General features: G+C 40.8%; 1 protein-coding gene and 1 long non-coding RNA gene across 3 annotated transcripts in view; one reads left to right on the top strand and one right to left on the bottom strand.

Moving 5' to 3' along the window:
• Positions 1-5,258: 5,258 nt before the first annotated feature.
• Positions 5,259-6,707, bottom strand: LOC115353375. The gene is made up of 2 exons (XR_003927576.2): positions 5,944-6,707; positions 5,259-5,656 (listed from the first exon to the last, which is right to left on the bottom strand). It is a non-coding gene; the product is annotated as an uncharacterized LOC115353375 (long non-coding RNA).
• A 167-nt stretch (positions 6,708-6,874) lies between these two features.
• The window catches only part of ACER3 (alkaline ceramidase 3), a 60,400-nt gene continuing 41,657 nt past the window's right edge, over positions 6,875-25,617 (top strand). The window contains exon 1 of one of the 2 annotated variants that reach the window (XM_030042800.1): positions 6,875-7,060. In XM_030042800.1, the coding sequence (XP_029898660.1) occupies positions 6,958-7,060 (103 nt within the window). In that variant the 5' untranslated portion in view covers positions 6,875-6,957. The remainder of the gene's footprint in view (positions 7,061-25,617) is intronic. The other variant, XM_030042801.2, reaches the window with a different exon arrangement.

Genomic DNA, 25,617 nt, shown 5'->3' with positions numbered 1-25,617 from the left:
CACACTTCCGAACGAAACTTTTCAGAAAAGTGTGTCATGATGGACCAACTCTCACCTATAGTTTTGGTATGACAGATGTATGAAGTTTGCTGTGTCAAACGCATGGGCACTACCATGCCCAGAAGCCAACTCTCTCTCTCATATAAATACAAGAAGCGTGAGGGCCAGATGGTTAAAGCAATGGCTTTCTGCAATACAAGCTGAAGTGACTCACTTCTCGGGAGCTGATGCCAACAAGAAAGTAGGGTGAGGGGTACAAAAACTCCAGAAAACTTCTTTCTTTCCCTGTCTCGTAATGAGCTCTCCTACTGAGGCTGACCATCAAACATTTACTGTGGCAATGACCATGGGACACAAGTCACCCCAGAAGAATGTTGCAAGTGGAAATGTATTACTGTATTTCCTTGTGTTTCCTTTTATCCCCTTTTTAGTTCATAGGTCTGAAATACCCAAGCTATGCTAATAAAGTCAATTTGAACTGTCTGAGCAGTCTCCTTTATTAATGATTGTTAAAGGAAAGGAGTTTGGCTGAGGTGTAAGTTGATTAGCTCACTGGTAATTAAATGATATCCAGAAAAGTAACAAAGGATTTTTGCCAAGTAAATAATGACTTGATCTCTTTCCTCTCTTCCTCCTTCCTGCAGTAAATGAGAGAAATATAACAATCATTTCTTTACATGAGCAGAACGTGCTTCATTTCCAGGCTAGGTAGAAAAATTTGCATATGTTTGGGGTAAATACACCATTTTCCCAGAGATCAAGGAAGAAAATAGCAGCTGCCTTCCCTACAGTGAATCAGATAGTGCAGTGCAGCTGAAGATATTCCAAGTGTTCAATTTTTTAAAAGTTCTTTTAACATTTGACATTTTAATGTATCTGTATCTGCTTACCACTGAGACTTTTTGCTTGCTCCTAGTGGTTTTCCCCTTTTGTTGCAGAGGTTTCCAAGGGCAGCAATACAAGGAAATTGCTTTCCCTATCCATGAGACCAAGTGCCAAGCAGGTCACAATTGGATGGGCAAGGGTTTTATAGAGCACAGGGTGGGATATATCGCCTTCCAGGTTCAGACACTAATTGATTCATTATACAAGATACAGTGAACGAATGGTTTGTGGATGCTTTCTTCCCTAAACTGAAAGTTGTAAGAAAAGGGCGAGACACTGGCAATAGCTCGTTCCTCTAAATCCATTCCCACCAGGGTTTGGGGATAAAAAAGCTTCAGCCCTTATCCCTCACAGACTTTAGATTAGCCTGTCTTCCAGCCAGTTTCTTGCTTCTTGACAACATTTTGCCTTCAAAATTTGCCTTAAGCCACCTTCATATCGTTGGGACTTCCCTTCCTGCATGGAGACTTCAAAATATCTCCTGCAGGGTTGAAAATATGTTTGTTATACAACAACTGTTTCCTCTGTGCCACAGCAATATCATGATACTAAGCATAGATTCTTATTTTAACTGCAAGCTGCAAGTGCCCTCCTTTCTCTTCCCCAAAAGGAGCTGGTTGTAAGAGAGAACCAGCGATGTGTTCTCCTCCAAACCCTTTCTCAGCTCTATTCATGGGGAGGGAGCTAGGACAGGAACAAAAAGAGAGCAGCACTGCTCCTGTTCTCACCACGTGAAAAGGGCTACTGCCATTTTTTGAGTCCCAAATGGATTCGGTGCTGCCTGTTCAAGTGCTGGAGAGAGCCAATGCTTTACGGCTCATGTCCTCCGGTATATCTCTCCTCCCAGATTTCATATAGGGAGCTTATAATTTGTCCTAAGGACAGGTGACTCCAATGAGTGGTATAATATCCTGAAGTAAGGCTGCTTCCCATAAATGCCTCAATTCCAGTTAACTGAGGTCAAAGCAAGACCAAGAGTTAATTAGGTATGTACCTTCCATGGATGCTGTGAGTACAGAAAACATAACAGGAGCTTCGTTGACCTCAAAGCAGAGTGGAGTGCTTTCCAGAAGAGAGTAAGCAGTTGGGATTCATGACCACACCCAACTTCATCCAGCCAAAAAAAGCCAAGACACCTAAGCTCAATTCAGTTGCTAAACCAGAGATTTAGTGCTCTTGGACACAAAGCAGATGAGAACCATATGGGGTATGACTCTGGATCTAGGGAAGATCCAGTGACCCCAGGGCATCCTGCCTGGCCTTCAGCTGCTGGTCTGAAAGAATCTCAAATGACAAAAGATGCCAGCATTTAAGGAAGTGAACAGAGCCTTTAAAGCAGGATCCAAATTGAGATAAACACACTTAAGTATTGTTACAAAATTCAGGGAAGTCTCTTCATATTGAGCTCCATGTATGTAAATTAGCAGGCAGAAAAAGACAGCTTGCTATACCTTCCCTAAAGAGAAAGCTGTTTACAAGTGTAAACACTGAATTGTGATGGCATTTGCTCTTGCTTTTTTGAAGCAGGAGAAGAAGTCCAAAGCACAAAGGCAGACCGATTCCCAGATTCCTTTGAAAGTCAATGAGATTGAGGCACATGCCATTTGTGCTTTTGGAAAGCCTCCCTCCCGTGATAGATTTTTCATTTGGTATTTCAGCTTAAACTGGTTTACATAAGGGCTCTGATTCACATGTAAGGGTGAATTAAGCTCAGATGACTAGAAAAGTTACTAAGCTGAGCTCTCCTTCCACCCTTTTCCCAGTGTCAACTGGTTCTCCCTTGGGAATGGCTGAACAGCAGGTTTATCTCCTCCTGTACCAATTTCAGCCCTGCAAATTAGTGCAAACTGACATCAGTTTTATTTCATGCTAATACAATGAGTTGAAAGCTGCAGGTGCTTGGAGACACCTATGCATGCTGTCTGCTTTCAGGGGAGTAACCACTGGGTGCAGATAAGCTTCAGCTTAATCAACTGCTACAAGAAAGCAAACATTCTGATTTTGGTAAAATGGGACCTGTTGTGGATGGTATCACCTGCCTCAGCTTTTGATTTGAAAGGTTTGGGGATACATCTCAATAGACCCAATCAGATAGGCTTGTGCTAGGAAAAGGGTGAAGAAAAATGCCTTCCCAAAATCTGCTTTGAGGGAATGTCCTGTCCTCAGCAGGTCGCACCTCCTTTCCTAGATACCTGCACTCAGCAGCCCCTGTTTTCATCAACCCTTCATAACACCATTCAGGTTGTGGGATTCATATCTGAGCCCTTCAGTGCCGGATGCTCACAGCATCCACAGAGCTGAAATCTGTGATGCTGTCATTCACTACCACAGTCAGTTGCCAAAATGCATACAGTAGCCTTGAAAATATGACTAAGAACAGTCGTATTACACTGGCGAGTTTATGAATATTTATATGGCTTTAGGACTTGAGTCCCTTTGATGATGCTTTACAAACGCATGACTCCATTTAACTTCAGCGCAGACGTTTCTGCTTTACCTAGCTATGAATAGGAAATCAGTTCTGCTGAAGTCTGCTGAAGTTTCTTGGATCAGATCCTTCTTCACGTTAGGAAACGACTTCTCTTTTTCACTCATTCAGGTGCCAATACATTTCTGTGATATTTCTTCAGGCATAATTATCATCAGCCCAACAACAGTGCTCATAAAGAGCCCTTAAACCTCAAGGCATTTTACAAAGAGTCTGATTCAGCCTCTTCCAGTCCTGCTTTTAGCAGCTTACTCATGCTATCTGCATATAAATCAATGGGATAAATTACATGTTACACAGGATCAGGCTTGCAGGATCTAGAGGTGTTGATGACCTTTTTCTGTAACCAGTATGGACTAGACAATTACCAGGAAGCCGCCAATAATGACATTTTGTGCTGCAGTATTTGGAAACCGACATTATCACAGGATGTGAGATTTTAGAGCTGAGAACCCTGGATCAGGATTCCATGCCTAAGATGTTGTATACTCTATGACCCAATAAAATAAGATCCTAGAAGAGACACAGCTCCATAATTAATGTAAAATTGGAACAGGTGATTTTTAGCACAAAATTCAGCTTTATTTATGCGACTGGTACCCTTATTTTAACATTATTAGAACCAAGTAATGAAAACATATTCAGGATTTTGTGTCAATTTATCTATCCCTTCGCATGCATATACTGGTAAGAGGGAATATGTACAATCCTCTCCAACATATGCAGCCATAATGAGTTCTAATCAATCTGTTTGTTAGGTCTCATTTTATGCAGAAATTAAACAACCAGCAGTACAAGCCACGATAAAGTGTTTGTATAGAGCAGGGACAGAGAAAAATGTTCTTCTTCGGGTGTCACTCCCTGAATCTCACAGATCACAAAGAAAAACAGCAGAACACGTGCAATTTTTGAACAGCAGCCCTTTCCCATTCCCCAAGCAAAAAACTATTGGATCGACATACTAAACGTACGGGACATAACCCTCTAGTGGTGTAAACCGACATGACGCAATTAACTGAACTGACCAGTTAAGCCGTGAGGTTTCAGGGCAACATAAAACTGTATGGAAGGAGGATCCTTTGCCATAGGCAACCTGAGGCCACAGGAAATTATTCCATTGGCATGTCAAGTACATTTTTAGTAATACTGAAAATAAACATTTCAGGAGCTCTGTGTTTGTTTCTCTACTTGTTATTTCAGAAACAAGGCATTCCCTCCATAGGTCGTACAGACCAGACAAAGAAAATCCAACACCTGGACATAGGCAGGTTTAGCTGTCTAGTCAGACAGACCGCATTTAGATGCAAATAACTCCAGGCTGTCACATTATATCCACTGCAGTAACGTACACTACAAAGCGTAGGTCAAGGTTACAGCGGAAGAGTATTGCTTTTAATATGTATTATTGTAACAGCTGAAACGGTCAAAGTTGGTTTTGTGGAAGATGAATTTACCTTTACAAAACAGTTTTAGGAAAAAAAAAGCGTGTATAATAATGGTTTGTGGCTGCCTCTGCAATACTATCCTTCTGAGTGCAATGGCTGAAAGGTTTGCCAGAGTTCAAAAGCAGAGAACCAAACCACAGCGTAAGTCAGAAGTAAATGCATATTGTGATGGAGAATACTACAGAAACGTGTCAAATAATAAACAAAAATTCCCCAATTACTCAAATTAAGGGCTAGTGATACATTTTGGCTTGTCTTTCTATCTAGAAAAAACAGAATGGATAACAACCCACATTGTTGTTGTTATCTACCCCATACAATCTTTCATTAATTTATCTTGCCCAGTTTTAAAGCCAGTTTCATCTCTGACTTCCCTTTCTGCTGCGGTTACAAATCTTCTCATGGCCAGCATGCATGTGATGAGAAAAGAAACAAGCATCAATATTTTTAATTATTTATTTAAAGCCAACTGTAATTGAATAGTATCCAAATTGCTTGCTTTTTCATATTGTTCCCATTCTGTGCTCCTGGTGTGCCAATGGGATATTTAATAGTTATTTCTTTAGTTTCTGAACTACTGCAATTTCAAACTTTGAAATATTTTTCTGTTAAGAACTTTTCATCTTAAAATGGCTAACCATGATAACAAAAGATAGATCAGAGCCTACAAACTTCCTTACTATATAAACAGAACCTTCAAAAGTCCAAAAAGCTAAAGTGCATCAAGCAGGCTAGAATCCTCCTCATCGTTTACAACCGGTTTTGTGCTTCTGAATCAGTTTGGTACTCTTCCAGACCTCAGTCTTGAAAGTCTAAATCTGGGGAGGAAAATCTAGGTCTGAAAAAAAAAAAAAGACAGGTCTGCACAAAAAAATGCACAGTGATTTTGATGATGTTTTGACAATCTAAGTATTTTATCATTGCCATCACTAAAATCAATTTTGCTTTGAAGGCTTTATATCACTATGAAAAATGTTAAACACATCTCTACCTGATGCTGAAAGCAATCATATACAAGCTGAACTGCAGAAGGCAGGTTATTCTTCATGATAGATGTATACATTATGAAACATCAGCATTTACACTAGGAAAGGTCTGTGTTTAGATTGGAGTTTTTTAGCTTACAGAAGGGGAGGCGAGGAGAAATAAGATGTAGAAAAAGAAGTTTGTGTGTTCATCTGCAGATAAATACATTCTGCTGACCGGCAGGGTATAAGCACTGTGTACAGCCCACAAGGTCTGCCTAAAGCTTCTCCTCCAGTCTTCGGACCTTTTTCTGAAACATAAAACCCACGATATTATGAGGCCTTTACTTGTGCGCTTTATTCTTTTCCCATGTGTTTCAAGTCTTTCCCTTTTTAGACTCTACTTGCCTTTGGATACCAACTCTGCTCGAAAAGCACTTTGCATATTACGGGTGTAAGTATAGTACGCGTAGTAAGCACCGAGGAAACTAAATAAGGCATGGGATGAGAGAAAACCCCCGTGTAGTAGGCAGTGCTATAAAAAACCCTCCTTCCTCCTCCCAGCCCACGAGTACGAGAAACACTTGCCTCTTCATTTAAAAACACGAACCCTGCGCGCTGCCTCGCTCGCGTTACAAACCCTCCCTGCAGCCTACGAGGAAAAACAGAGAGAGGGGGAAACCACCTCAGTGCCACCGAACCGACCCGCGGCAGCGTTATTTTCCCCGAAAACCGGGTGAGGAGAGAGCGCGGCCGCAGCGAGGCCGCGATGGCGGGCGCGCTCCCTCCTCTCCTCTCCTCTCCTCTCCACAGGGCCGTCGCGCGGGCTCTCTGAGCCAAACGTACTCCCAGCCGGCCTCTCCCCTCGGATTTTCCCTAAATCTGCCTTTTCCACCTCAACACTTTTCTTCCCTCCAAGATTCCCCGCCCCCGCCGCCGCCTCAGACCAACGCGACGCCGCCCGCCCCGGCCTTCCCGCGCCCGCAGGCCTCAACCCGTCGCCATGGCAACCCGCGGCCTGCCCGCCTTCCCCTCTCACCGCGGTTCCTCCCCCGGCCGGGCGGGCCCAGCGCCGGTTCCCGCCCGCTGCCGCTGCGCTCCGGGCCCGGCGCCCTTCTCCCTCCTCCTCCCCTTTCCCTTTTCGCTCCGCTTTGGCCTGAAAGCGGGTGCCGCGATGGCTCCGGCAGCTGACCGGGAGGGTTACTGGGGCCCGCCGACCTCCACCTTGGAGTGGTGTGAGGAGAACTACGCCGTCTCCTACTACATCGCCGAGTTCTGTGAGTGGCCGCCCCGGCCCCTGCCCCGGGGGCCGCGTCCCGCCGCCGCCTCAGTCACCTTCTCCCCCCACCCTCCGCCTTCCTCCCCGGACCTCCGTGCCCTCACTCCACCGACTAGGCCCCGCGGCAGTGGAATCCCCCCTCCTCCGCGGCCCCCTCTTTCCTGAGGGGAGCAAATGGCGGGATAACGGGGGCCCCTGCCCCTCAGCCAGCCCCGGCGGGTGGAAATGGCTATTTTCCTGTCCCCTTCCCCCTCAAATCCGTGTCTTAACGAGGGGGTGGTGTAGCCCCCTCTCTCCCCCATGCCCCAGCGGGGGTTTTGCCCCTCTGTCCCTTTTGGCCTGCTTCCGAAGTGATGGTCGGGCAGGAGGAGGGTGTCCGGGGGTTTGGGGAGGCATCGAGGGGGTGGCCGGGTGAGGTGGGTCTCGGGGGGCTCGCCACTGGAGCAGGGGTGGTCGTGCGGCACCGCGCGGGTGGCCGAAGAGGGGAGTTTTCACTCAAATCGTGCTTGGGGTGCCGTGCTGTAAAGCTGCGGGGGTCTGCAGGTCTGCTCCCCTTGAGAGGAGGTGGGAGCATCTGCCCAGCTGCGGCCGGTCAAACCAAACCAGTTCAGGGAGGGAGAAGGTATCTGGGTACGGAAGAGATTGATCCTGGAGAGAGACCTTCGCCCAGCTGGTCTTTGGTGGGTCTTGGCTGTCATTAGGTTGCTCTGTTGCAGGTGGTGGTCTTTTAGGATAGCTCGGAGCAACAGCAAGAGAGCAGGCTGTTGTTCTGACCTCAAAACTCTGTTATTCAGAGGCAGTCAGGAACTTAGATATATTCAAGCGCATTTTAGGGAAGGAAAAAGGTGCTTCGACTACAGGGTCGTCCAGCAGGTGCTTGAGAAGGGAGTATATTGTGGCAGCAGGTAAAGGATCAAGCCCTCTGTCACTGATGTTTTGCTGAAAAATTAAATATTTTTGTATCTTGGGTAGTGACTTTAAAGGGTGTAGTAGTTGTAGTTACACCCTGTCCTACAAAAAGCTTTCATGCATATAAGATAGGCGGCTGCTTTTGGAGTGTTAAGACTCCAGGAGAATAGTACAGGCTTGCCTACCCTGAAGTGCTTGGAGTGGGCAATCTGAGGAGGCCTTTTGCATAGCTGGGATGCTTCAGCAGCACCTTGGAAGAGCCTGGCATGCAGGAGATGGAGGGTTCTGGGTGTCCATGCCAGGCTGTGACTCCTGGTTACAGACACTGACATGGGTGAAGGACCAAAATGAATAGTTGTGAAAGAGGTTTCAGAGTGTGGGAATGGGAAGGAGTACAGGATCTGAGTAACAGTAGCATAGGCAGCATAGGAACTCGGCGGGGGGGAAGGAAGTTGGTGTGTAGATTTATGGCTGAGAAGAGACAGGCCAGCTGAAGAAGGAACAAAATTAAATACTCTTAAAATGGGACAAACTTAGAAACTTTTAAATAGAATGAGACTTTTGCAGAGTGTGTTTTCCTTGTGGTAAAAAGTAATTTGTGAGATAATCCTCATAGGGAAGAGGAAGCTCTGTTGCTTCATCCATGTAAAAATAAATTTGACTAGCACATAAGTTTTTGAAATAATCCCCGCATTGTTGGCCTTGTGAACTGATTGAACTGATACTTTTTATCTGCTTCTAGATTATGCAGGAGAAGGAAGATGAGGATGAGATTAATGGTAGGAGGTGGAAAAGTGTGTGTTCTGAAGAAAAAGGGACTTATTGTAGAAGGTCTGGTCCCTCCTTTATGGTTTTCGTGTTTGGGACCACAGTTTGTTGGTCTGTCAGTTGTGCTGAAAAAAATGTGTGTAAGGGCTGTGCTGTAAATTAAAACATTTAAATGGTCCAAGTTTAAAAAGCAAAACAGTAAATAAGCCCACTTTATTTTAGGGTTACCTTAACAGTAGATAATTTCAGTAGAGATGTCAAGATGGTTTAGATTTTCTTCAGCAATAATTCTGTAACTGCACTTTTGGGGTCAGAGGAAATAATTTTTTTTTTTTTTTTTTAATGTTACGAAGTCACTGCATTTAAATCTTAGCCAGCAGAAGTTGGTTGGCAATGTATCTTTCATAAAACAACTAAAGGGTCTTTCCCAACTTTCTCTAAAATACTTAATGTGAAGAAAATTATTTTGGAAGATCAGAGAGACGTTACCCTGAAACCTAGTTGCTTTAGCAGAAGAGCTGAGAGTATGTTCGGGCTCTGTGTTGCCCAGTGGTCTTCTGTCAGTAGCTGTGCCTTTATGGCCTCCTTACTCTATCAAAAATTCAAATCAGAGAGCAAACAAAACAGAAAGTACAAAAATATTTTTCTCACCTCTCTCTCTCCTGTGAGAGTTCCAAGAGTTCTCACTGTGGTCATTTTTGATGTCTCTGATACTGTTTTTAAAACTCATGCACAGCCTGTATTATTTTAAGTGTTACCTTACAGAAGAGTGAAAATAGCTTTCTGACTTCTCACTGTCTTGGTACCACTCAGTTAAGCTGATGGTATTTAAAAATTTTGAATTAAATGTTTGGTACAAATAATTTATAAGAAATTATCGGAGGCCCGAAGCTTGAAGGATACCGGCAGGTCCAAATCAAATATATTTTCCTTAGGTTGCAGGCTGAAGAGCCAAACTGCAAGCTTGTTGTGCAAATTACATCTTTGTGCCATTTAGCAATTTGGTTTAATATGCTAATTTTAGTACAAATTGCTACATTGTGTTCCAGAAGCAGTTCTTCGCCATTCACTCTTTAAAGAGTTAGTGTAAATGATGGCCCCTAATCAATTGTATGTATTCAGAGATGTGAAGAGGAGGTAAGGTGTTTTTGTAGCACTTCATACTTGCATTCTCTTGATGTATCCCAAACACAATGACCTGTATTCAAAGATTCATCTTTTTAATAATGAAAAATGCATTTTCTTGCCTTTCTGAGTCTGCACCTAGCCAGTTTTCCTCCCTTGTGGAGGTGGATGACTAACTGCTCTACATCCTTCTGTAGAATATTAAACCAATTGAAATGGAAGACCAATTGAAAAGAATTATTTTGTTAGCTTAGCTGTTTTAAGCCCTAAAATGATTCTTGTATCTCTCACTGATCAAATCTATTGTATGGTGTAGTAATTCCTCCTTCAGGGTTTCTCAGGAGTTTTGGATTCACTCCTGTGTGCTAGAGGGCAAGTAGTAGAGATGCTTTTTTTTTTTTTTTTTTAAAACTAATCTTTTCCAGCTCCCAGTGCTTGTATGCTGAATTACCCAAGCTTTTGTACACCAACTTAACCAAAATAACAATAATAAAGGAAAACAGCAGCATTCTCCCACCCAAACAAACAGAACAAGGTCACATGTAACTGCTATTCTTTAACAGTAAGTGCTTAAATGTTGCAGTTTACTCCTTATTTTAGCAGGGTTGATGTTTCAGGCCAGTTTAGCCCATGTAGTGTTCAGTCTGTTTTGATGTGAATGTCTATATGACAAGTGCCTTACCCTTCTTGCATTCACTGCCATCCCTGTAAGAAGTGTTTGTCTTGTAGAGTATGAGGAGTGGATATAACTAATCTTCATAGATTTCCTTTGTTGAAAACGTGGAGAGTAGTATCAACTTAAATACTTTAAATTCAAAGGAGCCCTGTGTGGTACTTGAGGGCTTATAATTCTCAGTCAGGAGAACCATGGGGGTGAGTTTGTTGTTGTTATCAACTCGGTGCTGTGTTTCAGTTGGACCAAACTTGAGTGATGTTTCCAGGTATGTGAAATACTTGCCTTGAGCTATCATTGCCCATGAGTAATATGCATCGTCTACAACATGACTGCTTTTGAGATAGTATATCCTTATGTTGGCATTTACAGCAGCAAACATCTGGAATATAGCTTCGGGCTTCTCATGGAATTGGTGAAATCGTTTCTTTCTTGGCTTCTGGTCCTGTCTCAGTACATTCTGCTACCTGCATATAAGAAAAGATTTTTTTTTTTAAATTACCAGAGTTAAATCCATTGCTTTTTGTTTTCATTAGAGATCTGATAAACAAATATTTGTAACTGTGCTTTCCTTATGGGACCCTTATTTAGGAAAAAAACCCCAACAAAACAACCAAACAGATCATGAGAATCTGCCCACGTTTCTAGCCGCTTTTGCTGCTCTTCTTTAAATCCTTCCTATTTTTTCTTCAGACAGGAGAAAAATGATTGAGATGACTGTTACCTGTGTTAGATGTGAGATATCTCATTAACATGTAGAATGCCATCCAAGCATTCTCTACATTGTGAACAGTGACACAAAAATACTGAGGGTTTGTTTTTTTCTTTCAAGCTTTGCTCAAAAAAGGCAGCTGTCAAAGATGTACAGATCTCTGTTTTGCATGGGGATCATTACTTTAGAACTTAACAACTTGCAAAATTTACTTAAAGTTAGAATAATGTCATTAATATTGATTTTTTTGACTGCCACGTATGTGCTGTCACCTGTTCCTTTTGGGCGTCCTGCTGTATTTTGCCTCTTTTGCCAGAGGCTTTGGAAAGCAGCCAGAGTCTGTTGGGCTAGGTACTATCCATGCGAGTTAAAAAAATAAAATAAAGCCAACTCTGTCTAGCTTCAAGAGCTGTGTCTGTTCTTTCAATAATAAAGTGGCAGGTGAAGGAAGAATCATCAGGATTAATTGGGTGTGATCAGCCCAACTGTCTGGCTGTGGCTGAATCATTTAAAGACACCATGACACAGATGAGTTCTAAAGTGCGATTTAAGAGAAGACAATGTCACAGCCTCACAGACTTTAAGAATGAAAGGGATTTGAATGTGTAACTTTAATGACCTAATTGCAGGAAGCCACATCACAGGTTTCCTCTCTAAATTTTTCGGGCTCCTTGAGGGAGCTCCTTCAACTTAGGGGGCAGTACAGACGAAAAGGTAAAGGGAAAATTAAGCTAATTGATGGTGGCTATAAAGTCAAGTGGAGTGTACAGAACAGTGCTCAGCTGTGGGATGCTTTTTAAGATGAACGCTTCTAGCTTGCTTTTTGTGCTGCGGACAAAAAAGAAGTTGAAAGAGGGGTTCCTTCCTTCAAAGAATAATGTAGCAGAAACAAACTCCTAAGCCAGTCGGATGGTCTCTGCTGTCATGCTTTTTCATTTCTTTAATGATTTTAAGTGATTTTGAGTCAGCGGCAAATACTGTTGCATTAATTTATTTCCCTTCCCAGGTTGTAAATGTATATACTTGACTTAAGCCTGAAGATAATCTTGTGCACTGTTTTGATGCATTTTGCCACAATTAATGATTTATATTTAAAAAAAAAATTCTTCCTTTTTTTTTTTTGTTTCTTTGCCACTTTCTAATCCATGATGCATCTCTACCTTTCATTTCCTGACAGCTTAATTTTCTGTTTTCCCAAGAGCTTTCGTTGAAAGACAGGGTCAAAGGCTTTTGGAAAGTCTACATTGGTCCAATCAACAGTTCTCATTTATCCATCACATTATGGATATGCTTAAAACTTGATGGATGCTGTGGTAATGGACCACATGTGTGTTTATCTACTAATACTTGCGTAGTTATTAAGTGACAATAAAATTCTTAAATATGGTTTAACAAAGCATTTGATTACTCTGTAATTAGTGCTTCATATTCAGTACTTGTACAGCTGGCAATTGGACATCTGCCACTCCAAATGGTAACAGAGCAGTGGCATTTGTACAATTTAATTTTGCTTATGTGCAAACTAAGGCAGACAGGTTTATGAACTGCGTGATATGAATTTGCAGAATATATATTTGTAGCTAGAAATAGGAAGATTAATGTAAAATAAATTATGGTAAAGGACACTGCTGACTCTTAAATGCCTTTAAATGAGCCTTTACTCACAGATAAAAATGACTGTTGTCATAATTGAAAGACAAAAATGTCTTTAGTCTGGGGTTTGTTGTGTCTCTGTGTGTGTGTGTGAAACTGCTATTTATGTAATGCATTTTCCATAATTGCTGGAGCCTTCCACAGATCAGTGGGGAAGATGTTTTTTAAACAAAAGAAAGATTTAATAATTGCTGCAAAAATGTTCAAAGGAACTCTGGGAGTTGTCTCCAGTCCCAACAGCTCAGCAGTATATGGTCGTTTTATCTTGCAACGCATGCAAGTCCTAACACACTTGACTGTTTTTCTGACTGCCTCAAAAGCCTAAAGAGGATCATAGAAAGGTTCATGGATCATGAAGGGTTAAGAAAATGTGAAGAGTTCTTTTAATTCATAATAAGTATCAAAAAAATGAAATGTATAATGCTAGAAGGGAACCCACTTACAAGTGGTTATCAGGGAAAAGCTACTTTTGATTACTTTGAGTTTTCTAGGTGTGGGGCTCTTTATACTGGTCTCATTAATTACAGACATTTTTCAGTCCGTTAGCAGAGGAGCTGAGCTGCTCCATGAATTAGAGGTGCTTGGTTATTCTGTGATTGTGGAAGCACTTGAAAGAAGGAAGGAAGCTGTCAGGAAGAGAGAAGTTTCTAGACCATGTTACAACTCAAAAAAACCAAAGCAGCACTGCTTTAATGTTGATCTTTTACCATTAATTGATCTGAATATCCCCACAGAGGTAAGCTTCTGGTAGAGTCCCAGTGATTTTGCTGCGCACCGTTTAGATTTAAGGCTTCAGGCACAGACCCTTTTGTCCACTTGAAAATGCAACTGTAAAACACTTGGGGGGTTTGTGCTAGCTCAAAAACCTGAGGTGTCTGACTAGGCTATATTTTTCTCTCTGTTTTTAAAAATTAATTTCCTTGAAGAAATATGCTGCATATGCACTGTGATCAGTGACTGAAAAACTGACGTTTTCAAAGTGATCAGTGCAGTCAGGATCTGTAGGATCATTATCTCCTTTACACTAACGTCCATCGACCTCTGGCATAGTATGTACTTCAGTGTGTCTGGAGTTTCGGAGGCAGAAGTAGCCCTCTCTATCAGTCCTGGTGGGGAGACGCACCTTTTGTGCCCCCCCCCCCAGCATTACAAGGTTCTACTCCAGTTCTTTGCCTTTCCAGCAAATGGTGACTCAACCTGCCCTCCACGTTGCAGAGCTTTCCTGAGGGAAATTCCAAACTTTATTTCAAAATTGAGATGAGTGTCCAGGAGTGTATCTGTTTCCCAGCTGTGTCTTGGGGCTTTATTTTATTTTATTTGTTTTTTTTGCATTATTCCTTGGTTCCTTTGGACTTGTTTTCTGAATCCAGTGTCCTTGGAGTGACCCTGGAATGATGTGTGCAGATTGTGTGTCTCTTAAGGGATCTCCAGCTGGCTTTGTGAGCAAGAGGGTATTTTCCCTTGCAGCCTAGTCCAGGCAACGTTGTCCTGATGCTCCTCTCTAAACAGAAGAGCTGGAGAAGGGGACAGGAGTGTGGGCTGGTTCAGCTGGACAAGGTTCAGGATGTCAGTTTGAGACTTGACTTTTAGGTTTGAGGAGAAGGCAAGGCTCGGTCTTCTTTAGGTAGGAAAGCAGACAAGCAGAATTAGAAAAAAACGTGGTGTTGGGGGTGAGCTGAACATCTGCCTCTACCTAACAGCATGAGGTGAGTGAAGCCAGGACAGTGTACGTAACTTATTCTATCTGTGACTCTCCCTCAGTTTCTTCCTTCACATCTGCTGTTCTGTGAGTCATGGGTGTATTGCAAAGGACCAGAGTATGTTTTGTATGAATTCCAACTAGTAGGATTTCAAGGTGTAAACTTCATGGTCATGAAACATGACTCTTGGAAGCTCTCTGATTTACACAGTGCTTTAATGAGCTCATCATTTGCAGCGGAAGCTCAAGATGCTACTACCCTGTAGGGTGGAATTTTAGTAATTGGTAATTCCAGTTGGATAAGGATTTTCATTTGGACAAGATCCAGCATCTAGGAATCAGATGCAGTGTTAGATCAAAGGAGTCGTCCTGTCCAGCTGTGTAGAATAGTTGAACATTAAAAATAGTCTGGACACTGACAATCTTGGGACAGAGTATTTCTGCATTAGATCTGTCATTTGTCCATCAGTTTTCTTCAACTTCCCTGGTCAATACCATTTGTTCGTTCAGGCACAGACCTGCTTCCCAACTGGAAAGCATGCTACTGTGATCCCTTCTAATGGGTGTTTTGACCTTACAATGAGGAAACCCAGGGATACCTGAAAAATTACTTAAATGTCTTTGAGAAATAGGATCTGCAGATCTGGCTTTCTCTGAAATCAAATGGGTCAACTACAACAGGGAGCTAAAATGACCCAAAGAATTGATTTTATTGTCACAGAGTGGAATTCGTATTTCTTCTATGGAAAATTGGGTGTGTTTTTCCTCTCGAGTACATAAAAAGGTTTGCTGTGTAAGAAAGGATATGTTTGTGTGATTCTCATTATAGGCTTGATTGCTCTTGGAGGGAGTTTCCAGTGCTGTCCTCCTGCCAGAGACTGCCAGGTCTAGTGCTGGCCCCAGACTGCAGCAGGCAAGCTGCGGAGCCTGCTCTGTGGGTTATTACACTCAGGAGGAAAGCTGCAGGGTGTATTTCTACAGATATTCCCTGCATTCCTCCCACGGGATACAGATTTTTTTTTTCAGGTTTTAAATCTTATAGACTTGAGGAAAAAAAGTACAAAATATATAAACTCAGAGTTGCTCCAGGTGATATTTTACTCATGAGTGAAAACTGATGCCTTTATCTTTTTTTTTTTCCCTTCGGGTTTTTCTTTGGTTTTTTTTTCCCCAAGTCCTTTTCACAGTTGTAGAAATTACCCATATAAGCGGAGAGAACTAACTTATCAACATGATGACCAGTGCATGAGTAAACAGCCTGGAAAATTGGAGAAGCAAAACATTTTTCTTTATTTTTTTCAATTTAGTAACAGAAATTTAGAAAGAAGATTGGCAATGCAGTTTTGCTCATAGTGCCCTGTACCTGCAGATCTGGGTTCTGCAAATTGGTATAGTTTAATGCCACCTCCATAAAGCTGCAGCTAGCAGAAGCACTGTGGTAGTTCATGGCTTTCTTTACAAGTAGCAGAGTGAAAACCAGATGAGCGTTGCCAGTTTGTATCGCTTGTGTCTCTTTCGAGCTGGTGAGTGCAGTCTCTAATAAGAATCAGCTCAATTGAATTGTGTAGATGCCTTGGAAAGCAGCAGAGAAGTGCACCGTGGTAGTGAAATCATAGAGCAGATGTTGTTTTCGCTCAGTTAAACAAACTGCTATGGCTTTGTGATCTGTGATATCACAGTTGCTTTTCACTCAGAGGTTTGGAGTTTGGTGGCTGTTAAGTCTTTCAAGGCCCAAGTTTTATCTTCCTATGAGGCCCCTCAGAATACAGTCTTCAGCACAATGTCTAACATCAGCACAGTACTCAAATGCTAAAACTCTTGAGTCCATCCAATTTAATTTTTCTTGTCCTTTTCTTCTTTCTTTGTTCTGTAGGCTGCAGATAAATATTTTAAAGCTATTTCCTTTTCTTAAACGCATTCCCTTCCAAGCTCTTCACTTTTTTTCCTGCCTTTAAACTCTTCCATGCTGATTTCCACATGGCTTTTGCATTAACTTTTTTTCTTTTTGTCCTTTATGGTACTTTTTCCACATTTGTCTCAAATCTGTCCTCTGAAAGTTTCCTCTGCCAGTCTTTGAGCCACCATTTGTGCCAGAAACTTGGTTGATTTTGTGTTTAGTTTCTGGCTGTTTATTATTTGGTAAAATTGACTTCTGCCCAAATGCTTGCCACCCACTGTATGAACTGTTACTTTGTAGGTATTATATTAAGTTATATTTATAACAAAAAGACAGTCTTTAAAGCTTGAACCTTCAATGTGTTGTATATCTCTTCCTGTATTTGGTTTAGATTGTGAGATACTTAAGATTTGGACTTTGATCTTACTGTCTTTGTGGAGAAGCAGCTTCACTTTCCCTCTAGATAAATAGCTTGTGCCAAGGTTTGTGGGCAGATAGGCAATTATCAATTTTTTTCTTTTCATTTTTCAAACAAGAACAAGAAATTTGTCTTGAAATGACAATTGGACAGTGACTAAAGAATAGAGTTGGAGTTACAGGTTGTGAATCAGGAGCAACAACCTTTGAGTCTTGGGTTAGTGAATTAATTGGGTACTGTTGAAAGTTCTTGCTGGAGGTTGTCATATTAACTGGAAAAGCTTATGACGACTTTAGAGAAAAGAAGTGCCTACGTAAAAGGGATAAAGTTGGGTATTTAGGAGTGAAGAAGAAGAGTCCGAGTAATTTCTGAGATCCCGTGCCCTTCTTTTATCATGTGTTCCAGGTAGCCTTAGGATTTTTCATTTAAGGCAGTCCTGCAAAAAAAGATAGTTAGTTACAGATGGGATTTTTCTATTAGTACTGCTGATAAGAGGGGGAATGTCACCAATCAGTGTTTGAATGGTTGCTGTGTATCTGAATCAGACAGTGGTTGCTGACTAGTTTCATTATCCCCATGTGCTCTGTTTTACATTTGTCACATAGCATCTCACCTTTTATTTCCTACCATCCAACTAGGGCAAAATGCAAAGGAATGGCATGAGTCATTAGTAGGAGAGACTTAATCGCTCTGGACACCCAGGGGAAGTCCACACTGATAGTAAGAAAGGGAGAGAAGCAAGAGGATTTGGATTTCAAAGAAAGGCCGCTCAAACTAAAGCTACAAATATCTGGGAAAGAGCACTGACACGCATTATTCTCTGCCATGTACCATCCAGCGAGCATATTGGGCTCCCCTAATGCTCAGCTCTTGTATGTCACTGCACAGTGCCTGGAAGAGACCTACCAGAGCCTCTGAGATGATACCCACAGCTTACTGTGCCTCAAGTTGGTATCTCTATTTATAGTCATGAGGACTGCCAGATGCTGGACTGGGTGTATTCTGGTAGCTCAAAACTGTCAGCTGCCAAAAGCTGTGCTTTCTGCTCTGGACAGGCTCTGAGGCTTAGAGGAGTTGGTGGAGACACTGAACATGAAGCCAAGATGGTGACACCAGCATAGAACAAGAAAGGTTGGAAGGAGTTAAGTATGATGAAAATTAAATGGATGATCACTGTAACATTGTATTGGTCACTGCTTAGTTTTAGCAGTGGCTGCAGTGTAAGCTTCCCCGTCTCAGTTGTTTCCTTCCAGTCTGACATCATCAACCTGTCTTAAAATAACATTTAAAATACGTTTCATTTTGTTTTCCAGTAAAGGCTATAATAGAAGCAAATCTGCCCTTCAGCAACAAGCTTATTGCATGTAATATTCTAACTTTACATCATCTTAGCCTAATCTCTTTAGACTTTGATTGCATTTTCCAGCTGTAAGCATTTGCTTTTAGTGAGCTTTCTAGATTGATATTTCAAATGATCTGCCTATGTCAACTGTTTTTACTTTAAATTTACTTGCAATATCCTTCCAGGTGTACTTCAAAGTAATTGGTCTGCTTGCTATCATCTTAGGTGCATGTTTATCAGGGAAATGATGCTTTCTTTTCCATGAGGCTTCCCATACTCTAGGAAAGCAACATTAAAATACGACAGGATGGCATATCAGCTAATTGTAATGCAAGTTTATTCCTTGTAGTCCCGTTAATTGTGGATATCTTGGATTGGGAATAAAATGCCCTGTAAAGGAGCTGTGGACTATCTTCTTTGTCCAGGCTGCTTCCTGCAATCTCAAAAAATGGCCAAGGATAGATTCTAGCACTTTGTTACATCCTTAAATACTGTTACTTTTCATGTAATGGTCCCTTCAAAAGCCCAGACCCGTTTATTAATGCTTCAGAATGCCCTGCACTTGTAACAGTCACAGGTGTGATAGACATAGTTAGAGCCACAGTAAGATAATTAGCAAAATTCGTTTCAAAAGTGAGGAACGTGGCTTTTAGATTTAGCTCTTGTAGCTATCTTTATTCTGGCCTGTCACCTCAGAATATTCTTCTTGCAATTGCTCTCATAATTATCTGTTGAACTTCACAGTTGGTCCTCCACATTTTGTAATCTGCCCTATTAACCCTATTCTGAGGATCAGCATTTCGTGCAGACCTTGGATTTCACTCATGAAAGGCTTCAAGACAGATGCCTCTGAAAAAAAATCAGTCATCCTTCCTCAAAAAAAAACCCCATCAATGCAAGTTCTGGGTCTTTAGGTACTTTCTTCTTCATTTGTGATAGCCTTTAAGAATTCCAGTAGGAGGAGGAGCACTCCATTACACTAAACATAAGAATTGGTGACAAAAACGTTGTTTCTTGGAAGTATGCAGTTCTTACTCTGATGTACATTGAAGCTTTATTTACAAGAGGTATTGTGGTGAACTCATTCATTTTTATTGTGGCAGGTAAGGATGGTCTAGTGGCTAGAGAAACACTTTGGTCTTTAAAAGTCCTGCCTTCAGTTTTGTGCGGGTTTCTTTGTGACTCAGGCACCCTCTTCTAGCCTGTCCTCTTCTTGCAAGGATATTGAGGAAAAGTGCACAGAAGACTGGGGTTGCTCAGACACTGCTGTAACGGAGACTAAATAGGTAACCAATATGTTTTAGATTTGAGGGGGAAGAGCAACAACCTCTTAGACCAGCAATGAATGTTTCACCATCTAAGTTTAAATCTGCATTATGAATGCAAATGTTGGATTTCTGGGATTGCAAGGGTATTGGTTTTGTGTGAAGAAACATGTGGAGCTTTAAAATCTGGATTTATGTAGTGTTAGCTTTCACTCATTTTGAGTATAATACACATAAGAAGCAAGGTCAGAGTTAGTACAGTCTCCTGTTAGGTTCTAATTTTCTAGTGTCTTCACTATATAGTAGCAAAGCACTTTGCAGAGAGGTGAGGGTAGAGAAAAGGATAGCTTAATTGTAACCTAGGGCAATTCAGAAGCAGTTCAATAATAAGTGCTTTTGTAAGACGTGCATACCAAAGAGAGGCTTGAGCATTAGAAAATACACCCACACTTTACAGGTTTGAACTAAGCTTTCTTGTGTGTGCTTTGTTAGTCAGGAATGTCAAGAGCTTTTTCTTCTACCTTTTGATTGTTTTGAAGAACACAAATGCAGCACGAAATACTGTAATCAGAGTAAAACCATCTACAAAAATATTAGCTGAACTAGTATGATTAATGCCAAGGGAATGAATTCTGCAGCTGGAATATAAAGTGTGTAAGGCCATAAATCAGAACCTATCGCTTGACACAGCATGTTGGAACTGTTGCTCATAAATGAGGACTGGGAATAAAAATCAAATTGTGTTGTTAGTAATTAATCTTTTTTTCCTCCTAAAATTACCTCATTACCCCTCCCTATCCAGCAAATCACTGAAATGGTTCACCTGTGCAATTTTTGTTCAGAAAGGTATCAGCGTACGTTTACATATCATGGAGAAATGGAGACCCAGCAAGGGAGAAGCAGTCTAGAAGATCTAGAAGCAGTGCCCTGCATGCTGACTTTAAACACTAAAACCTCCCAGTTGGCCACCAGCGCTGCAGCAGCAGTGCTGCCTTTACTGTTTTTGGCCTTGTCCCAGCACTTTGACTTACTGGAAGCAGCGCTCTGTTGTGGCTGGGGCTGAGACATGTCCGACTGGAACGCAGTGTGCTCACACTAGTGGTATGCATCTGTGTTGGTGCTAGCATTGAGGAGGAGGCTGTGTTCTTGCCTTGTTTGCTTCCTTTTTTTGCCCATGGTGTGTTGTTTTCGTCATGTATCTTGCAGCATGTTGTCCACTCTTGTTTGAAACTGTTCCAGGATTCATGGCTTCTTTTGGGATATGTTGCTGCTGCCAAATAAACTTGATTTCTAGATGTTCTGCCTAAACTTCCTTTTCCTTGTTTCAATTTGTTAGTGCTGGTCGGAATGTTCTTCTTTAGTAATACAAATAATATTTTTTTTTTTTTTTTCAGTCCTTCCCCCATGTAAATCTGTTGGATTCCACATTGCTTTCTTGTAGCTGCTGCCTGGCCAAGATTTAGGTAGCTGGTGCTTTTTGTTGTTGTTTGGTTGGTTTTTTTAGAACTTACTTTTCCTTTGTAGTAGTCCTGATTGCTGTATCTGACCCCTCCCTCTCATTTGTCCCTTACAGTTTTTCTCATAATAGTATGTCAACATCTATACAGAGCTAGATTAATGCAGCATTCCTTTGTAATGTACTCACTTTGTCACATTTTTCTATGGTGTTTTATCTACCTTTTAACTTTATGATTCCTATGATTTATATGAACTTGCTCTTTAGATTTCTGTTTTTATTTTAAATACCTAGGGAGATCTAATAGTCTGTCTAATAACCCATTAGTTTGAAGTGTTATTTATCTGTACACATTTTTATAGTTCTTCAGGAAGCTTTCGTACATAGCTTATGCAGTTCAGTAATTGCTTCACTATTTGTTTCCTTCGGTGTTTTTCCTGTTTTGTTATTAGAAATGTGGTGGCTAATACAAGTTGCAGCTGAATTGCTGAAGTTGCAACTTCAGTTAATGTCCAGGTGAACAAAATCAAGGCTTGCTTAGTATTTGGAAAGGAGAATTACAGGAGGTAAGAAATGGATCTTGTCACTTAAAAATAAACACTCTAAAAGCCCCCTGCCCCCATTTTTTATTTTAAGTCAGCATTGGTCCTGTGCTCCAGCCTGGAGTAATGCTGTGTTGTGTTTTACTGAGTAATGGGAAGTTTATATTGATCCTTCATGCGCATTAGCAAGTAGGGAGTTTAGTAATTACACATTGGCAAAATTCCCGTTGGGATGACTCGGTTTTCTCCCCTTGAGGTCCTTCTGAAATATCAAATGGAGACAGGAGTTTTCATTTCCTGACACTCTGAAGTGCAGTTATTGTAGACTTTGAAGTGGAAGATATTAAAAATGGCTGGTGGAAGTGAAAATCTAATTGCTATACTGCCCTCCTGGTGATAAGCTGTAAGCGAAAACAGCTCAGGATTGAAGTTAGTGGCCAAAACAGCGGATTCTGTGTAGTTGTGTCTTCTGAACAATCATGAAGTGCCTGTATTTTGAAATGTCAGTGATAGAAACCTCCTCTGGGCTCTGGCTTAGTTATTATTGACTGATAATATATAGCATATACTGTATGGAAACTTGTTGGATTTTATTCAGATTAATTCCTCTGTTGACACTTACGGTGCTGTGATAGGTGAGCAGTGAAGTTCTTGTATCTTAGCAAGGACTCCCATATTAGATTTGAATGAGTTTTCTTATTCTTATAAGGAAATACTCTAGATTCCTTCTCAGTCTTTAAGCTGTTAGGCTACCTACTCCTCCAGTTCAAATCTAATTTCCAAGCACCTTTCTGTCTTTCATTGTTTCACTTTATCTGGTGCTGCTGGGCCACAGGACTACCCTTTTTCATGCCTTTCTTTTGCTGTTATTCTCTGTGTGTGTTCCTCTTTGGTTTCATATCCCTAGAGATCCTTCCAAGAGAAGAATCTTTCTTTAAAAGAGAGGGTACCTAATGGTAGATGGTTATGCTCTCAAATGTGCCTGAATTGCGTTGCTTTGCAATTTCTTCAAATTTGGTAAACCCTCTAATAATGAGCTGTAGTTCACACCAGAGCTGCTTGAGATGATTCCAGAAACAAAAGTCATGAGATAGAATTCCTTATATCTGAAAGCAGCTAGAAGGATGATTCAATTCTGCATGATGCCATCTGACAAGCTTTGTTTTTATAATTATTTTTATTTTCTTCATGCAGTGATGGAAAAAGAAAAAGCTACATGATCCAGGAAGTGCACTAAATTTGACTGTGCAGAGCACCATGATATCCAGACAATTAAATGGATGTTTTCAGCTTCAAAATCTTCTTTACTTGCTTGCTTGTTTGTTTGTTTTACTTAAAGGGACGCTTTGACTTTATTGCAACTTAGGCATCTATTTTAGAAAATAGCAGCCACTGTCCTTCTCCTGTTTCACAGTGAGGTGCAGTTGTCCTTAAGGGGAGGCTGAAAGCCTGTAATGAATGTTGTGTTTGTTAGTCCTGATTTTAAATGAGCTTTTTATGTATAGTCAACTTTTTTAGCTGCAAAAATTTTCTTCGCTCTCTGAGGGTAACATCTATTTCTGTTGGTTTTGAGACTTGTTGAAACCATAGTAGAGTGAAAAGTCTTCATTTGTTTGACAGAGAAAGAGCATTTTAACATTTGAAAAGATTCTTGCAATTGGTAAATCTTGCAGTCATTCTGTGTACAAACATAGGAAAAAGGGTCTCTTAACACTGTGTGAATCACATTGGTCACCTTGTCAAAAGCTGAAGATGACAATTTTTGCTTCTTTTTTATAATAGCGCCTTTCCTCCCTCACTGAAAGCATTGCCTATATTCTAAATCGTAGTGTTGTGTTCTGATGTTTTTACATTCTGTGTATTATTTCTTTATGACCATGTTCTGTTACAACTTATTCACAACTTTACTTGTTTTATCCTTTTGACTCCTCATACAAATTTATTGTAGAAATTACTTTCTAATGTAGAATTAACTACATATTTGGGGGAATGGAAACTTCATGAAAGTAAGGTCCTTCAAATTTGTGTACTCTAACTGTACCAAGCTGTCTGTATAACAGTAAGCAGTATATTATGCCCATGTTTGCCTGTAAATACTATTTCCTCTTTAAACTCATATTTTTTTGTCTTTGAGGTGGTCAGTCTTTGTACAGATCTTTGTATATTTATGATAATATGGATATTTTTTAGGACCTGAAGATGACTCTGAATGTACCTGCTTCGTAAAAAAGACTTGTCAGGTTTTGCTGTTGTATTTGCAGAACAGGGTGCAGATGTGGTTTAGCACTCATACAGCTGTCCTTCCTGTAGACAGAGGCCTGTTGAAATGATGTTTTGCATAAATTTGATTTTGTTCTGGTACCATATGGCATTCTTTCAATGAATAAAACAGTATTTTGAAACAATGGTTTGCATTAAAACAGTCTTGAAAGACTTTTATGAAAATTTGTAAGGTCAGTCACACAGTCTGCATTTATTATGTTTAGACATTAATTTAGCACTTTACCTAGTACCATGTATAGTCTTTGTGGACATGGTCTGTTTTACCACTGTGATAGGCCACCACATAATGTAATCTGGCTTTTGAGCTTACTGAGCTTCACCCTGAAAGCAGGTAGGTTCATCATGTTGCCCACTTCTGTTGAAAGCAGTTGTTAATACCTCCTCTTCAGTGGGAAGGTTTCCTCTTAATTCTAGCCTGCACTGATTTAGGTTAGTTTATTTATTCTTTTGTCAGTATTACCCTTTAGTTCAAATAGCATCCTTTCCTTGGCATTTACCCATGGTGTATTTACAGAGCGCAGTTTTATTCCATCCAGCCGTTGTTTCGTTAGGCTAGGTGAGCTAAGCAATTGTAAGCTCCCATTTATCACTTTCATCTGAGTGATGCTTCTCTGCACCTGATGTGCTTTTGCTTTTCTTTTATTGATAACTGGAGAACAGTGTATTCTACTATTGGCTTGCATGAAGACATTACTGTTTTCCCTGCCTCTACTGGAAATAAACATAGGGGGTTTGGTGCCTACGGTGATGGCTTATAGTCAGTCACCATGCAATCTTAATTCACTTTTCTGCCTCTTCAAATAGATTAATCCTACATTTGGAGTAAGGTTTCATTCTCACATTGGAAGGCATGTTCTTGGCCATCTTATTTAATACCGTTCCTGTCATTTCAGTCCGCGAGTTGATTCATTTCTTCCTCTGATAATCTTGTCCTCCTTTCTGTTGACAGACATGCTGAAGATAAAATGCTGAGAAGCAGTCTTTGGTCACTAAAGAAAAATTAGATCACTCCCTGGACCAGCATTCAAGGAATCCAATACTGAAATACTGGATTCAGTACTGAAATACTGCAAGAATGCTGTACAGAGTTAAGCCCGGGTCCATCCACGTGCATCCATCTAATTTCTGATATACTATATTTCTTAGAGGCATAACCAATAATCTCTTTTTAAATTATTTTCCCATACCTTCTGCCTCGTGCCTTAGTTGCAAATTCTCCAATCTCTGTTTTTTCCAAGGAGGTCTGTTGCATGATATTTTTCCTTTTTTTAAAAAAAGAAAATCTGGTGAAAAAGAAAAAGATTAGGTTTCTTGACAGTTCAACTTTTTTCCCATTTTCAACTTCCATATCTTTTTCCTTCAAAACTCATTTCACTTCCTTGTTTGTTAATTAACTTGAGAGTTATGGGTCTGTAGTTGTGTCACCTTTTTTCGTCTTTCTTGGTATTGTTTGCTAATCTCTGTGCATATCCCACTGCCGTTTTTTGATGGAATTAATAAAAATCCCTTTTAATGGATTTATAAGCTATTCTGTGTGAGGATAAGTCTGTAAAGACTAGCTAGACTTTTATGAAATACGGACTCCTAGGGACCTTGGGTTTGAAAGAGGCCTTGTAGTTTTTGTTCTTGAAAGAAGTAATTTTGCTAGCAGCACGCCAGAGGACTTCATTGTTCCCCCGCCCCCATTTCCCTTTTTAAAAAATTTGCACAGCTTTCAATAAGTATGTTTTGCACATAGGCTTGCCTAATCCGTGCTATAAATGTTCTGAATAATGTGGGCCAAAAAGTGCAGAGAAGGAGCGGCAGGAATTTA

This window comes from Aquila chrysaetos, chromosome 19 (genome assembly GCF_900496995.4).
Source record: "Aquila chrysaetos chrysaetos chromosome 19, bAquChr1.4, whole genome shotgun sequence".
Lineage (NCBI taxonomy): Eukaryota > Metazoa > Chordata > Aves > Accipitriformes > Accipitridae > Aquila > Aquila chrysaetos.
This window is presented reverse-complemented; position numbering and strand designations above follow the sequence as displayed.